At 36.9% G+C, this 17,692-nt stretch overlaps 1 protein-coding gene across 1 annotated transcript in view; it reads left to right on the forward strand.

Annotated features, from left to right (window-relative positions):
- Window positions 1-854: 854 nt before the first annotated feature.
- LOC110804199 (uncharacterized) overlaps window positions 855-17,692 on the forward strand; it is a 34,624-nt gene continuing 17,786 nt past the window's right edge. Inside the window, exons 1-6 of the mRNA XM_022009761.2 lie at window positions 855-1,107; window positions 5,078-5,173; window positions 6,158-6,309; window positions 14,675-14,747; window positions 15,412-15,534; window positions 16,164-16,272. Of these exons, the coding sequence (XP_021865453.1) occupies window positions 982-1,107; window positions 5,078-5,173; window positions 6,158-6,309; window positions 14,675-14,747; window positions 15,412-15,534; window positions 16,164-16,272 (679 nt within the window). The 5' untranslated portion in view covers window positions 855-981. The remainder of the gene's footprint in view (window positions 1,108-5,077; window positions 5,174-6,157; window positions 6,310-14,674; window positions 14,748-15,411; window positions 15,535-16,163; window positions 16,273-17,692) is intronic.

The raw sequence follows: 17,692 nt of genomic DNA on the forward strand, positions 1-17,692 counted from the left end.
CTGATTATTAACGGAAAATCGCTGAAACGTTGGATTATTTAAAGTAATTTTTCCTAATAATAATAAAAATAATAATCATTTAATAATAATAATAATAACAAGACATTGGGGCTCGTGCTGCTGCTCATATTTTCACCAGGATAAACTTTGCTATAGCCAGAGGAGTGGGGGCCCAAATTGTATCTCGGCTTCCCACTAATTGATTATGGCTTTCTTCTGTTTTCTTTCTCTTCTTTGGGGAGCTGTATAAGGATGTTGTTGCGTTGCTGAAACGGATTCAGAAGTTTTCTAGGACACATGACATTGTGGCTCGTCCTGCTGCTCATATCTTTACCAGGATAAGCTTTGTTATAGCCAGAGGAGTAGGGACCCGTATTGTATCTCGGCTTCCCACTAACTATTTGTAAAATATTTAACTTTGTTAGCATTTACTCCCTCCGTCCCTTAATACTCGCACCGCTTTCCTTTTCGGGCCGTCCCTTAATACTTGCACCGCTTCTATAAATGGAAATTCATACCAATATTATATTATTTCTCACACTTACTTACTAACCCCACCTACACCCATATTCCCTACAAAAAATCATTTAAAAATTTACACTCCACTCACCACTCTCCACCTCTTACACATTTCCCACTAACTATATTAAAAAATACCCCACTATCAACTAACACCCATTAAATTAATAAGTCAATTTAAATGTCTTAAACTCCACACCGATCAAACCGGTGCGAGTATTAAGGGACGGAGGAAGTATAACAATAAAAATAATAAGACCAGATCCAACCAGACAGAATCAGATCATACCAGATTAGACCAATACAAAACAACCATTAAAAAACACGAGTTAGATCGGTGGAATTTCTCTTGTTGCCCTCCCTTCAACTCCTTCGTTTTCTTTCCCTCCCTGCAACTCAAGTTCTCTCTCCTTCCCCATCGCCATCGCCATCTCAGCCGCAGGCGAAATTCAGAAGTAAAAGATGTTCAAGTTCTTGAAAGGAGTTGTTGCAGGATCTGGCACTGGCGTTAAGGATCTGCCTTACAATGTTGGCGAACCTTACTCCTCTGCTTGGGGTTCTTGGACTCACTCTCATGGCACTTCCAAGGTTTCTTTACGTATTTTCTTTTCATTTTTTGAAATTAAGTTCCAATAACTTTGGTGTTTGATCGAATTGTTGTGCTCAATTTAGCAATTTCTATGATTTTGTTATTTGAAATGGATTCTTTTTTGTTTGCGGTAAATGATGAAGTGAGGCGAGTTATTTGGGGATTACAATCTTAGAATTCGGTGAATATTTGGAATTACAAGGTTTGTTTTTAGTTGAAAAGTGTTCTTGAATTGAATTGATTTTGAATTACAGGGTTTATTTTCTTTTGGGAATTATTTTAAGTTTTTGGCTTAAATATGTACTCTCCATTGATTAGCTCGATCACTTAGTGATTTAGTTCGACTCGTGTAGCTGGATTGGTATCTACATTACTCCTTTGCAGTGAAATGGTTGTATTTGTGGCAACTGGCAAGGTAATCTCATTAACTGTATATGCTGGTTGGAGTAAGGCAACCTGAGGAATATAAGTATAAGCGACGATCATATTCATCTTTTTTAATAGGCATTGTTGTCCAGGTAAGTAAGTCGAGCCATGGGCGTGTGCATCAGCTGAATTATATGCAAGGATCGTTGACTTTCCGTGTTTTGGTTGGTTGCAACATGAATTAAGGGAATTCCTGGTACAAATGCAGCAGAGTGAATTTAGAAGGAAATTGTTTCAAATATATTTGTTAAAGAGAAGAAAATTTCTCCTTCTAGAGGTTTAGGATCATTATTGGATAAATTTCCCCCATTTGATAAGCTCTCTCCTTACTTTGTGACTTTGCCATACCTCCCTCTTCCTTTCCATTTGCAACAAGGTTAAGGCGCTGTTGTTAGTGAATAATGGTGGAATTTGAACCTTCCCGTCTTACCTCAGAACCTCAGGAACCTAGTTAGAGAAGGTAGATGGCATAGAGTGAAAGGAGAGGGTATGAGGTGACTGGATAATTCTTTTTAGTGCCGAAGAGGATTGGTTATTGTTGCTGGCTTGCTGCTACGAATGTGGAGAAGAAGTATCCTGAGTTGTTTAGCGTTGAGGAGAGAGAAACACTTAGTCATTAAGGAGCTGCATGAACATATAGAAAGGAGGGACAAAGAGAGATGATGAAAAGATCTTAATAGTGATCTTCTCCAATGGCTAAGGTGATTTTGGAGTGGCCGAGTAGGGTTTGTTACTTTGTTGCACAGTTGGATGCGTCCTGGTAAGGCGTGGCATTGGAAAAATATAGTAGGGTGATGTTCGGAGCGTGCAACGTTACATTATAGCAAAGGAGAGAAGGGGGTTTGTCACCCTTGGGAAGAAGATACTCCCTCCGTCCCTAAAAGATTGTCCAATTACAATTTTTTGGATCAAAATTTGCAAACTTTGACCATAAAATCTCATTGGCCTATAAGAAATAATATAGTCATGTGGGGTCTTGTTAGATTCGTTTTAATGTATCTTTTGGAATATCAACTTTTATAATTTTTACGCGTGTAGAATCAGAGATATTTACGTTTTAAGTAGTGTATGGAGACCGTGTAAATCAAATGGGGCAATCTTTTAGGGACAGAGGGATTAAATTGTACCCTTGTATGAGTGTACTTTTTACCCTATTTGAACTCCCCCTTCCTCATCCAAAAATCAACCATGGTCCAAAATTTGATGCTTGTTTTCGATCCTTTCCTTTACATTCATAATACGAGGAAAATGACAAGGATGTTATTGACTTATAAATTTTTTAAGTGGGCTGTCCAAATTGTTTATATTATTGTTGTTAAGTTCAGTAAATTGTAGTGTGTTGGATGATGTAATTTGGACTTTGGAGATAAGGGAAAGAGAAGGAGGTTTGGGGATCCTTATTTTTGTTTTTTAAAGAATATATAATGGGGATTGAAAGTCTGTATATCTAGTTTCCTTCACTTTTTAATTAACTAAATTCTAACTCTTGCATTAATTTAAATTTTTAAAATGTTGGAAAGTTTTCGGAAGGAAAATGCAAGCCTATTTCCCTTCCCTCCCTTCTCCATCATGTATAATTTTCAACTAAATACACTGTTAGATTTTCGTTAATCATAGCAGGGTTTAAGTATAACAACTGTTGTGTTAGTCATTGGGATAGATTGTGTGACTAGCTTGTACATTTCTAACATACTAACATGGGTTTACTAGATATTAGATCTTATATATGTTTGGTTCTATAGAATCTATACATCTATTTGTGGTGGATTTGTTTACAATGGATTGCATGAGATGGAATTTGATTGAGCCTTGATGACACATTCGTAATCTCCGCCACCCATGGCTGTTGGTAAGCTTAAGCTAAGGTGATAACCATTGTATCTAAATGCACATGATGTGGAACAAGTGTGCCAGAAATAGAAGTAACTAGAAATTCTCTAGTACATTAGTTAATATTGTGAAAACCAATTTCAGAATGCAATTTTATGTAATGGTTATTAACTATGTATGCAAATAATTGTGATTAAAAATTCGATAGGTGAAATGGGATTCTATGTTTAAAAGGTTATTTGAATGCGATTTCTCTGTGGGTTCAGTCTAACGATGTCGCATGCAGTTCCAATGAGTTGGTTTCTGTGAGGCCGTAATGCTGGTTGCAGATTGTTGCTAATTGATGTTCGGTTGTCATAATGCTGAATTTTAGGTTTTGGTTGCTGCATGACTTTTTAGGCGTGCCTTGTACTAATGCATTCTTAGAAAATTTGAATTAGGAGAAAGTAGTTTCGAAGATATTTGTTCAAGGGAAGAAAATTTATTTTTCTACAGGTTTAGGATTATCGATAAATTTTCCCCAAGCTCTCTCTCCCCTTATTTTTGTCTTTTCTGTCTCTCTTCCTTTCTATCCCAAACAGTGGCCCATATTTTGAAAATAAAGGTGGATTTGGACATTTCCATGCTAGCACATGGATGTTATCACCTCAGGAATTTAGTTGCAACCCAGTTAATAAGAAAAGGAAAGGGACAAAGAGTGAGATGTAAGGGAAGGGGATTACAGGAGAAAAATTGTTGCTCCACGGCGATACGGACTCGACCCGCTCCTACTATTATGATTAGTTGGAACTTGTGGATTATGGGAGAGAAAGCTTTTGTACCATTTCGTTGAAAGTTATTCTACTTTTTTTGAAGAAGATAGGTTAGCTAGTTACTGACATATAGCAGATACATTTGTTCTTTTTGGTGAATTTTGGAAGTTCCTTGCATCTACTTTTTTCATCCTCTGTAATATGATTCTGATGCTAGAGTTTCTACCTGATCATGACTTTCGGTTTGACCACCATTCTTATTCTAAATCCCAAGAGCTGTGTCTTGATATATCTATATTCTGTATTTATTCCCTTCATTTTGAATGAAAGCTCCATAATATCATTTTGGGATGTCTGATTTAAAGTTATAGAAGTATTTGTTATCTTTGTTAACGTGGTGGCGTGGTGCTGCCTCTTTAACGATAGGCTGTTTGTAGCCACACCTTTTTTTAAAGGATCAAATTAGTAACGAAGACAAACTGTTCTACTCAATTGGATACTGTATATATATGCCAAGAGTGAAGAACTTTATTATGAGATAGAAGAATTTATATTTTTTACCATATTTTCATATCTAGTTGTATGTGTTAGACTGTTAGTAGTGTATAGCTGGAGTCAAGTTTTTCTGGCTCTTTTGGTGTTTGGAACTTTGGATAAAGATCTATGTGCCCTAAAAATTCGGTGGCTTTACTTAGTATTGATTATTAGTCCATGGGTGTCAAAAGTAATACGAATAGTTTTCTTGAGATCACTTCGGATTTTTCCAAGTGTCACTCTATTCCAGACAAAAGTGCAACTGGAGTGCGTTGTTGGTTTAATTTTGGATCTTTATTGTTCAAATGTATAAGAAATTATTTTTTCTTCCTCGAATTCTTTCTCTTATCTGCATATTTTTTTTTGTTGAGAAGGCAGTATTTTGGTTATAATTTATGATTTCTGGGTTATTGATCTATTGTTCCAGGATGATGGGTCTCCGGTTTCAATATTCTCTCTTTCAGGAAGTGCCCAAGATGGTCATATAGCTGCTGGGCGCAATGGGGTGAAGCGACTGCGAACTGTATGCTTTTCGTATTTCTATTTTATTCTTTTAAACTTACTGAGTTGTATTTCATTCTCATGTTCTATTTTAGGTTTTTTGGATGCTCCCTCTGCCCCGGCCCTACAATAATGTTTGTTATTTTTTTGACAAGTAATTAAGGATTAGACAGCCACCCAGCAGGTGACACCCACATACTATAGGAGGGCTTAAGACGTTCTTGCCTTCAAGCTATTGTCAAGTATTTTGTCTAGAGTATCAAGAAAAGTCAAGCAGTTTATACTAGCTTAACCTTACTCCAGCTAAACAAAGGCCTCGCAAATTAGAACTTTTAATCCTAACGAGGGGAAGCTATACCCTCAAAAACCTGTTGTCTTCTTCGTAAGGTTGAAGTTGTTGTTGCTGGTTTCAAAAGCTTATCTTTCATCACTATGTTCTCTCCACCTTTATTGCACTAATAAAAGTCTATGATTTTGATGTTCGTACCTTTCGTTTTAGTTCAATTCGAAAATATTGGTCTAAACAGATTCTGGTGACTTCTCAATGTGGTACTGTTAACAGTGATTTCTGTGAAAATCGGGGGTAACAGATGGCTATAAGGTTTAGCATCCTGGACTGTGTCAACTAAAAGTTTCAAGGATTTCACATGTGCAGTGATTTAATTTGTACAATGAATTCCAAGGTCCTGGATTGGCTTCCTGTGGGCTTGATATTTAGTTCAAGATTATAGTTGCCCATGTATTGTGATCCGCAGATGTGCAGCAGCTATTTCAGACATCAAGCCTTTGATAGGTTGATTTCCCTCTGCTATAAGCTGGAACTTCGTTTCAAGGAATAACTTGTTTGTACAATCTTGGCCCATGTGTACTTCAGTTTCGATATTAAGCCTGATGAAAGAGTTTCTGCCATTTAGCTTAAGGACTTGCCTTGCATTTTATACTTGCATGCATGCTTCTTCACTTGCAATGCAGCTTACTTGAAGATGCTGTTTTGGATGTTTTGCAGGTCAGACATCCTAATATATTATCATTTCTTCATAGTACTGAGGTTGAGACGTTTGATGGGTCTTCTACCAAGGTCACGATTTATATTGTAACGGAACCTGTTACGCCTCTCTCAGAAAAAATCAAGGAGTTGGGTTTGGATGGCAAGCAGAGGTATGTATTCCAAAACATTTTTTTTGTGATATAAAATTATGTACTTGAATTTTGCTTGAAATACTCTCCTAGATATCTTAAGTGTCTGGTTACATTAACTAACATCTATCGAGCTCTTCATTTTAAGTGAATTAGTTTTACTCCTTTGTCCATTGATGTGCCATATACCTTTTTGGGTACTTTTATGAATTTCATTTCATTTGAAACGTCACATACATGCAAAGAGATCCAAGAGGCAAAAGCCCCTTAATGGGAAAAGTGGTGACAAAGGGTTACATGATTCCTTAAGGGAATAATCTTCTTAGGGTACCTGAACTCGACTCTAGTTAACCTATACACTCAATTTTGTTTGGATTGTCGAACTAATGGTGGGCACATACAACAACAACAAAGCCTTATTCCCAAAATGAATATCATCTTTTTTTTTAAAAGGGCAAGTAAAAGTAAGAGAGTCAAAATGGAAGTCAAATGAAGTCATCAACGTATATTCTCTCCCTCCACTCTGTCCTATCCAATGCCATATTCTCCTCAATCCCAAGTAGACTCATATCGTGCTCAATCACCTTCCTCCAAGTTTTCTTAGGTCTTCCCCAACCCCTTGCAATTCTATGCCACCCTTCTAGTCTCCTAATCGGGGCATCACTTGATCTTCTGCTTACATGTACAAACCATCTTAAACGATTTTCCATTATCTTAAACTCAATCGGTGCAACCTTACTTTCTTCCTAATAATCTCATTCCTCAAACGATCCATTCTTCTATGCCCACACATCCGACGCAACATGCGCATATTGTAGGAAATAAGACTGTAAAATCCGAAAATGTTAATAAAATGTGGGCCGAATATTTGATGTAAATAAAGCTGTGACGTGTTACGAAACACTGTCTTAGAAGCAAAATTCGCCCCGACTATGGTGCAATCGGAAAAGGCGTTGCCCCCCAAGATTTTACACAGCGTCTCTCCAAAATGTGCACTCAACTAAGGAGAAACATGGAACTCACAATAATGCTCAGAATAGGAGTAGAGAGAGTTTGATTTTCGGTGTACTTTCAAAACTGATCCCCAAACTGATTATAAAGCCACTAAGATTTTGTAACCGAAAATTAACATTTAATTGGGTAATTAAAGCACCTGTAACCGCTGATCAGAATTGATCATGTAATAAAACTTTTGATAACTGAAAATCAGAATTGATTTGAGTAATTAAAACGGAAGCGAAAATCAAGGGACGTAATAAATACGACCGTTACGATTGTGGAGTGAGCTACGTAACTGACCGGCCTCATAAAGACTGGACCGTCAGCTACGACTTGGCCCAAAAAGGAGGCCCCACCACACCGCGCACGTGCCACGAACACGAACCGGCCGGACGGGCGGCGGCGGCGCGCGTGGGGATTCCCCCTTCTAGCCCACAACACTTGGGGAAGTACTTTAAAGTATAAACATTACTTCCCTATATTTAAACAAAGGGAAAAGCTTGTTTTCTTTCCATGTGGGACAAAGTCATTTTCTCTAAATACTCCACTTGAAAAGCCTCCTTTTCATTTCTACCAATGTGGGACATTTTCACAATATGGTAATACTCTTTCTTTGCATTATTTCCAACAATCCCCCACAAATGCAAAGACCCATTTGAAAAACAAGAAAAAGAATTCTGAGCATTTTTATGGAAGGTTTGATACTTAAATGTTGGTGTTTTTCGATTGAACCAACACATAGTGAAGATTAGGCAATCCCTTTATTGAGAAAGTGAACAAATCTGAAACTATCCCAACCAAGAAATAAAACCCAATAACACATACCATACCTTAGATTATTATGAGTTCCGCGATAGACAATCAACAACGGCCATTATACTTGGGATGCTTATGAGTGCTCTAGAAAAACTAGCCCAAATTTTTCATAGAAGGTGGCCAAACCTTCACACTCAAGTAGGTGATTTCATCAAGTCTATCACATAGACCACCCATATCCTGGGATATGAAATCATTAAGAGCTATTGCTCAACCTCTCAATACACATACGGTGAACTCATCAAGTCCTTCTCATTAGGACCACCCAGATTCTGGGATATGCGTTTCATTGAAAGCTACAAAGCTTAACCTTATGATAAATATGTACAAGTCATAGGAATGGGAAGTGTACAAGAATGAGTCTTTCCATGGCTTCGTTAGACCACAAGAAACCTTGTGTGAACAAGGTCGGGTGTCCACCATGAATTTCTCAACTAACGGGCTTAAGCCCCATTCCCCTCGACGTATCAAGGACTAATCTTCTATTTAGTCCCTTGGTTAAAGGATCTGCTATATTCCTCTCAGATCTCACAAATTCCATAGTAATTACACCACTCTCTATTAGTGTTCTCACAGATTCATGCCTCACATGAATATGTCTCTTTTTGCCATTATAAGCGCTGTTTTTAGCAACACAAATAGCAGCTTGAGAATCACAATGTAGAGATACAGGTGGAGCAGGACGCCCCCACAATGGAATATCGGCCAATAAATTTCTCAACCACTCCGCCTCTTGCCCGGCCAAGTCCAATGCAATAAATTCGGACTCCATAGTTGACCAGGCAATACAAGTCTGTTTAGAAGACTTCCAAGAGATAGCTGCTCCACATAAAGTAAAAACATATCCACTAGTGGAACTTACCTCATCATTATCAGATACCCAGTTTGCATCACAATAACCTTCTAAAACAGCAGGAAATCCAACATAATGCAAACCCCAATCCATCGTGCCCCTAAGGTACTTTAACAACCTCCTAAGAGCATTCCAATGGTCTCTACCGGGGTTATGGGTATATCGACTAAGTCTACTAACTGCATAGGCTATGTCAGGCCGAGTGTAATTCATGAGAAACATTAAACTCCCAATTATTTTAGCATATTCAGATTGAGACACACTATTGCCCTTATTCTTTTTCAAGTGTATGCTAGAATCATAAGGAGTTTTAACTGGCACAACATCAAAACTGTTAAATTTCTTTAACACTTTTTCCGCATAGTGAGATTGAGACAAAGAGAAACCATTACTAGTTTTGGTGACTTTAACACCCAAGATCACATCAGTTTCACCCATGTCTTTCATTTCAAATTGAGAGGATAGAAACCTTTTGGTTTCATTAATAGCATCAATATGTGTACCAAAAATCAACATGTCATCTACATATAGGCAGACAATAACACAATCAGAACCAAACATTTTTGAGTACACACAAGCATCAGCACGGTTCACAATAAATCCAAAACTTAAAATAGTTTTATGAAACTTTTCGTACCATTGTTTTGGAGCTTGTTTCAAACCATATAAAGACTTCTTTAACTTACAAACTTTATGTTCCTGTCCTGGAACTACAAAACCAGGAGGTTGAACCATATAAATTTCTTCTTCTAAGTCGCCATTCAAGAAAGCAGTTTTTACATCCATTTGATGCACAATTAACTTATAACTTGAAGCTAAAGCAAGTAAAGCACGAATAGTGGCGATCTTAGTTACTGGTGAGTAAGTATAAAAGAAATCAACACCAAATTTTTGTGTGAAACCTTTAATTACAAGTCTTGCTTTGTACCTGTCAACTGCACCATCAGTTTTTCTTTTCCTTTTAAAAATCCATTTACAACCAATGGCTTTACTACCTTTAGGTAATTCAACTAATTCCCAAGTATGATTAGACATAATGGATTCTATTTCACTATTAACCGCCTCTTTCCAAAAACTAGCATCAATTGAACTCATGGCCTCATCAAAGGTTTTAGGCTCATCATCAAACAAGTGAAGAAATACAACCAACTCATCTATTTCATCCACATTATTGAGTTCAGACAAAAACACAGTCAAAAAGTCAGGACCATAGCTAGTTTCAGTTCGACGCCTTTTACTTTTCCTAGGTTCTACAACATCAGTTTGAACAATAGGAGAAGATGAAGGTATAGAGGAAGAAGATGGAACAGAATTAGAAACATCATGTGAAGCATCATGGGAATTGTTATGTGAAACAACATTATTCTTTAAAGGGAAAATATGCTCAAAAAATTCAGCATCTCTAGATTCACACATTGACCTATCACTCAAACACATGAACCTATAAGCTGCACTATTTTCAGCATAACCAACAAACACTGCATCAAAAGTTTTTGGACCAATGTTTTCCCGTTTAAAGGAAGGTAAACCAACTTTAGCTAAACACCCCCACACTTTCAAGTATTTTAGGTTGGGTCCATGACCTTTCCACAATTCATAAGGGGTTTTGTCTAACTTCTTATGGGGTACTTTGTTCAACACATAATTAGCAGAAAGTACGGCCTCCCCCCACATGTTATCAGGTAAGCCAGAACTAATCAACATTGCATTCATCATTTCCTTAAGGGTTCTATTTTTCCTTTCAGCAATGCCGTTTTGTTGGGGAGTATAGGGAGCACTAAATTCATGAATAATTCCATTTTGCTCACAAAGTTCCTTTAAAAAGGTTGTACCATACTCACCACCTCTATCAGACCTAAACCTTTTAATCTTACGGTCTAATTGATTTTCAACTTCTGCTTTATAAATTAGGAACTTTTGTTCCTCCTCATCTTTGGTCTTTAAAAGATACACTTTGGTATATCTAGAATGGTCATCTACAAAGGTGATATAATACCGTTTGCCGCCTCTGCTTTCGGTATTTTTAAAATCAGCTAAGTCCGAGTGAATTAATTCAAGCAATTCAGTTTGTCTAGAAGTAACTGGTTTAAAGTGAGTTCTAGAATGTTTAGCTTCAACACAAATTTCACACTTATTATGACCATTACTATTCAGATTAGGAATTAGAGACATTGTTTGCAAGCGTTTTAGAGAACCATAATTGACATGTCCTAGTCTACCATGCCAAAGGTCAACAGACTCAAGCAAGTAAGCAGAAGTAGAATTCTTATTCATAAATTCAACAACAGAAATAGTCTCCAAAATAAATAAACCACCAGACAAATATCCCTTCCCCACAAATTCCCCATTACGAGATAAAACAAGTTTATCACCCTCAAAAACAAGTTTCACCCCAGCTTTGTTAAGGAGAGCACCAGAAATTAAGTTCCTGCGAAGAGAAGGGACATACAGTACATTTTGCAAGGACAAAGATTTTCCAGAATTCAGCTTTAGGAGTATTTTTCCTTTGCCAAGCACCTCGGAATTGCTTGAATTTCCCATAAAGACTTGTTCACCTCCCGTAGCTTCTTTGAATTCTGCAAACAGTTCCTTGTCTGAACAAAAGTGCTTAGTTGCACCTGTATCAACAATCCATTCAGTTTTATTATCAACTAAATTAATTTCAGAAATTACAGCAGCAATAATTTCATTAGTATCTTCTGCAACATGAGCTTGATTCTTTGTTTGATCCGGTTTCTGGCCATTGCTTGTAACATCCTTACGGTTGTAGCATTGCCAAGCCTTATGGCCTGACTTACCACAAACATAACAACCACCAGATCCTTTCTCTGACTTCCCATTTTTCTTGAAGTCTCCACCTTTCTTGCCTTGAACACCAAGTTGTTTTGAATTCTGATTCTTCTTCTTGAAGTTTCCAGAATTCTTGTTTTGTTTATTAAACCTGTCAGATTTTGGGAAAGAAGATTCCACAATGTTAGCTTTAACAGAAAGTTCATAAGGAGAAGAATCCTTATCCTTCAACCGGTTGGCTTCTTCGATCTTCATGTGGCTGACCAATTCTTCAAGGGACATATCTTTCTTCTTGTGCTTGAGATGATTGCGGTAATTGGACCATGAATCAGGAAGCTTCTCGATCAGAACATTGGCTTGCAGCACTTCACACATCTTCATACCTTCTGCCAGAATGTCAGCAACCAGATTCTCGTACTCATGGACTTGATCCATGATTGGCTTGTCATCAACGATCTTGAACTGTAGCCACTTTCCCGTAGCATACTTCTTTTTTCCAGCATCATCTGTACCATATTTCTTTTCCAAGGTCTCCCAAACAGATTTAGCAGATTTGTTATTGATGAAAAGATCAAAAAGAGAGTTACCCATATGACTGAGAAGGTGACCTCTAACGAACTTGTTGTGCTTCTCATACTTGGCGATCTGTTCATCAACATTTGGTATGGCAGTGGCAGCATCAGATGTCTCGGTGAGAGGACGTTGAGGACAATCTTGAACCAGAACATAGTCAACCTCCAATTGTTCGAAAAAGATCAGTAATTTTTGTGCCCATCGTTTGTAATTGGTACCATCAAGAGGTTCCAATTTGGAGAGATCAGGAAGAGTTTTGATTAGAGAAGAATCCATAATCAGATTTCACAGTTGGAAAAATTTTGCTTCTAAATTGTAGGAAATAAGACTGTAAAATCCGAAAATGTTAATAAAATGTGGGCCGAATATTTGATGTAAATAAAGCTGTGACGTGTTACGAAACACTGTCTTTAGAAGCAAAATTCGCCCCGACTATGGTGCAATCGGAAAAGGCGTTGCCCCCCAAGATTTTACACAGCGTCTCTCCAAAATGTGCACTCAACTAAGGAGAAACATGGAACTCACAATAATGCTCAGAATAGGAGTAGAGAGAGTTTGATTTTCGGTGTACTTTCAAAACTGATCCCCAAACTGATTATAAAGCCACTAAGATTTTGTAACCGAAAATTAACATTTAATTGGGTAATTAAAGCACCTGTAACCGCTGATCAGAATTGATCATGTAATAAAACTTTTGATAACTGAAAATCAGAATTGATTTGAGTAATTAAAACGGAAGCGAAAATCAAGGGACGTAATAAATACGACCGTTACGATTGTGGAGTGAGCTACGTAACTGACCGGCCTCATAAAGACTGGACCGTCAGCTACGACTTGGCCCAAAAAGGAGGCCCCACCACACCGCGCACGTGCCACGAACACGAACCGGCCGGACGGGCGGCGGCGGCGCGCGTGGGGATTCCCCCTTCTAGCCCACAACACTTGGGGAAGTACTTTAAAGTATAAACATTACTTCCCTATATTTAAACAAAGGGAAAAGCTTGTTTTCTTTCCATGTGGGACAAAGTCATTTTCTTTAAATACTCCACTTGAAAAGCCTCCTTTTCATTTCTGCCAATGTGGGACATTTTCACAATATGGTAATACTCTTTCTTTGCATTATTTCCAACACATATAAGCATGGAGGAGTGAATTTCAAATTGGATATATACCTCTGGGCACATATGCCTTGGATATTTTTTTTTGTAGAATGTAGGCTTGACATAAATATATGTAGGTACATTAGATTGGGTGTTTAGAATTTAGAAGCATGGAGGACAGGAGGAGTGAATTTCAAATTGGATATATACCTCTGATAAGTATATCATTTCGGGCCTTTCGGCTCTCAACAAACTCAATTTTGAACTGCCTGTAAATATCCATGTCTGGTTGGGCTCTGGTGTATATAAACACACCCTAAGCTCAAGTACCCTTTTCATAAAATTGTGGAATTGGAATTGCCAAATACGTAGTAACTTATTCCGAAGTGTTTCGGTGACGGACAAAAAATTTGAATTGCGTAAATGCAAAAAAAAATTCTTCTTTAAGCCCGTGCTTCCCTCCCTAAACAATTGGAAAGAATTAACTCATTATTTTTGAAGTAGATACAACCTCCCTGTACCACCTTTTTGTTTTGGATGTTTTGTATGGTTTATATATTCAAGAGCCTTAATATACAAATTTGTACAATAACTTACGAAGAGAGTGAGATGTTAGGGCTTTTATTAGCCGAAGATAAACTCTTGTGGCTAAGTCTCATAATTCGTAGGTTGTTGGTGATTTATGTATTTATTTGGAACTGGTGGAAGGGGGATTGGGTGTACCTCAGATTATTAGTGAGAGGATCATGACTGACTGAAGAAAAAATAATATAGGTTGCATAGCACAATTACAATCTTCAAATTAGATGGGTCTAATGTTGTCAGGGAGGGTGAGATGTTGGGGCTTTTATTAGCCGAAGATAGGAAACTCTTGTGGCTAAGTCTCATAATTGGTAGGTTGTTGGTGGTTTATGTACTTTTTTGGAACTGGTGGTTGGGGGATAGGGTGGACCTGAGATTACAAGTGAGAGGATCATGACTGATTAAAGAAAAAATAATATATATTTCCTATGCACAATTACAATCTTCAAATTAGATGGTTCTGAATTCTGATGTTGTCAGAGAGGATGATGCACTTGTGAGTTGTGAGTATGATCTTTTCTTTACTTATATTTTATAGAAAATGTGAAGGGAAAAATATCCACTAAACAATGTCCTTTATTGTATGCACATCTGTTCTGAATATTTTTAGTTTTGTTAGTGAAATCATCTTCGATGTAGTTTCATATTTTGCTTCTTTCCTTTTTGACGACAGGGATGAGTATTATGCCTGGGGATTACATCAGATAGCTAAAGCCGTGAGCTTTTTGAATAATGATTGTAAGCTTGTAAGACCTCTCTGCTATGGCTTGCAGCTTTAGGAAATTCCGTTATGTGCATTTTTTAAATTTTTTTTAATTCTTACTTATTATCTCTTTATCTCTTTATTTATTTATTTATTTATTTATTTAATCTGTATATTGCAAACTCTCTGTTAAGGTTTCCATCCAATACATTTTATTGCTTCTGTGCTTAAGATGTGATTATTGGATCACAAGGTTACATCTTATTGGGCTGATTGAGAAGACAATGAATGGTGGTTCCAACTTTCTTTTTCTCTCTTATGTTATTTTAAGTAACAGAGTCTATTCCATGGTGCTTACAGTTATCATCCTTAGAACTGATTCTGTTGTGCTCGCCTATAAGCTTCCCCTTCCCCCGACTGTTCTGTTGAAGTTGTAGACTCGTATTATATGAAATCCAGTGTACCTCTGTTTTATGCCCCAGGTTTGTTATGGCTAAATTTCAAATTCCGTATCTTTTTTTTTTCTTTTGGGCCTCGTATATTTTCTGTTTGAATCTATAGAGCAATCTAGAATATTGTGCTCAAAATTTAGTAGTTTCATTTTGTTCAATGTTAAGTTTGAATGTGTCTACGCCTTTGCACTTTAGTTGTTGGCAATCCTGGTGATTGGATTAATCTTTCTGACAAACTAGCTTTTGCTGCCACAGATTCATGCTAATGTTTGCTTGGCCAGCGTGGTGGTTACTCAAACTCTGGACTGGAAGTTGCATGCTTTTGATGTTTTATCCGAGTTTGACGGGAACAAGGACGGTTCTACTGGATCGATGCTGGTAACATTTTCTAGCATATATTTGATCCTTATGCATACTAAACGTCGAATCTTTCTTTTATACAATAGTCCTTGTATAAGTAAATATATATTTTCAGCTCATAAGTAGCACTATATTCGAGAAACTGCACTAGGTGCTCTCTTATGTTTTTGTACAGAAGTTCAGGATTGTATTATGATAATATATTTCCGCACATGAACAATAGTTTTGTGTAGAATTTCTTAAACAATAAAGTATGAAGTGTTTTAAGATTATATATTGCCACAATTGAACAAAAGTTTGGTGTAATATTTCTTGTTGATTTTTTTTTTGTCTAGAGAAAGAAATGCTTGCATTGAGGCAGACTTCTGGTTTCAGCATCTTTTCTTCATTATGGGAAATAATGGTTGCTAAATTATGGGAAAAAGATTCTGGAACTACTGTATCTGAACAGACTTCAAAACTTCTAGTCTTTTGTGGTCTTTTAAAGAAAGCTTTGAGATTGTCTTATGACGACTTGATGAATTTACCTGCAAACTGTTTTTCATTGTTATGTTTTCTGAAGGTCTTTGCTAATACTGTGGAGTAGCTTGGCAACAACTTCACATTAACCAAAATCATAATTGCTGGTCATTTGCTTCTGTTTGCAGCAATATGCATGGCTTGTGGGCACACAGTACAAATCAATGGAATTGGTCAAGTCTGATTGGGTAGCCATTAGAAATTCTCCCCCTTGGGCGATTGATTCCTGGGGAATGGGTAAGCACCTTATTTTCAGATGCTTATCTTTCTTGCATAATTTACTTTTACACGTCTGACCAATATGACCATGATCTTGAAATTTACGTGCCACCACCAGAGAAAGAGCCTTTATTTAAAGTAGCTAGCAGATGTTGTTGTACAGAATGATTATCTTTTGAGTTTAAGTGTTTAGCTTTCCTCTTGTGAGGGTGTTCTAGCTCTTGAGGTTGTAAGTGCTGTTGCCTTGTACTGATTCTGTTCCTCTTTTGGTAATAATTCATCTTTACTTGCCAAAAAGAAAGATGACACTTCTTATTTTAAGAATAAATAAAGAAATAAGTTTTTTATAATGGCGACAACAGTATTGCAATGTTAGTTATCCTCAAGTGAAAGAAAAAAATTGGTTGCAATTGCAAAGGCCTTTGAGTTCTTTAGAATATTTAGCGTAGGAAACAAGGAGTACCTACGAATCCTATGCATCTCTTTGAAGATTCCTTCGTTTTACCCTATCCATAAAAATCAACATATAGCTAGTCATGCTGGTCTATTCTATCCATAATTGATGTGACCTGAAGGTGTTCAGAATAGATGGTGAAGCCATCCAATGAAACCATGATTTCAAACTATTGGTTCCCTAAACACTGGCCATGCTTAAGCACCTAATTGATTATCTAATCTGAAGTCATATTCAGTTTGGATATATATACCTGAAAAAGTTACTATATGAAAAAGGAAACTTAAGCAGTTAAGCTATTGAATATGTAGATAATATCATACTCCCTACGTATTTTAATATGAGTTTCACTTTCTAAATGCCGTAGTTTAATATGAGTTACGCTTTCTTTTTTTGGTATGCTTTTCTCCTATTTTATTATTTACTTCCTTACCTTATGGTACCTACTCCCAATTATACTTCCAATTATATTAATCTTTCTCCCACTCCCATGGTCTCTTCACTTACTTACATCTTTTTTCCACAATAAATAATTCATATACTATCAATTTCTTACAATAAATAATTAACCCATTACCACTTGTAATTAGTTTATTAAGTTCCACTCAAACCTCCTAAAACTCTTCGGTCAAACTGTAACTCATTCAAAATACGGAGGGACTGAGGGAATAACAAAGAGGATCTGGTCCTTAGTTTTAAAGGGCGCGAGGCGCAAAAGGTCCTGGAGCCTAGACGCAAGTCGAAGGCGAAGGTGCGCACCTTATGTAGGCAAGGCGCACTTGATAGAAATTTTTAAAAAAGTATTTCCACTATTAAAAAACATTGCTGCTATAAAATAAATTAGTAATTGCACCATGTCAATCCATAAATGCAATCAAGACAACATATTTTGCTATTGTATTTACCCCAAGGGATGCATAGTTAACGAAATTGGACTTAAATGAAAAGCATTGGGAGTTTACACATTTTAAAAATAAAGCATTA

This window comes from Spinacia oleracea, chromosome 2, assembly GCF_020520425.1.
Source record: "Spinacia oleracea cultivar Varoflay chromosome 2, BTI_SOV_V1, whole genome shotgun sequence".
Classification (NCBI taxonomy): domain Eukaryota; kingdom Viridiplantae; phylum Streptophyta; class Magnoliopsida; order Caryophyllales; family Amaranthaceae; genus Spinacia; species Spinacia oleracea.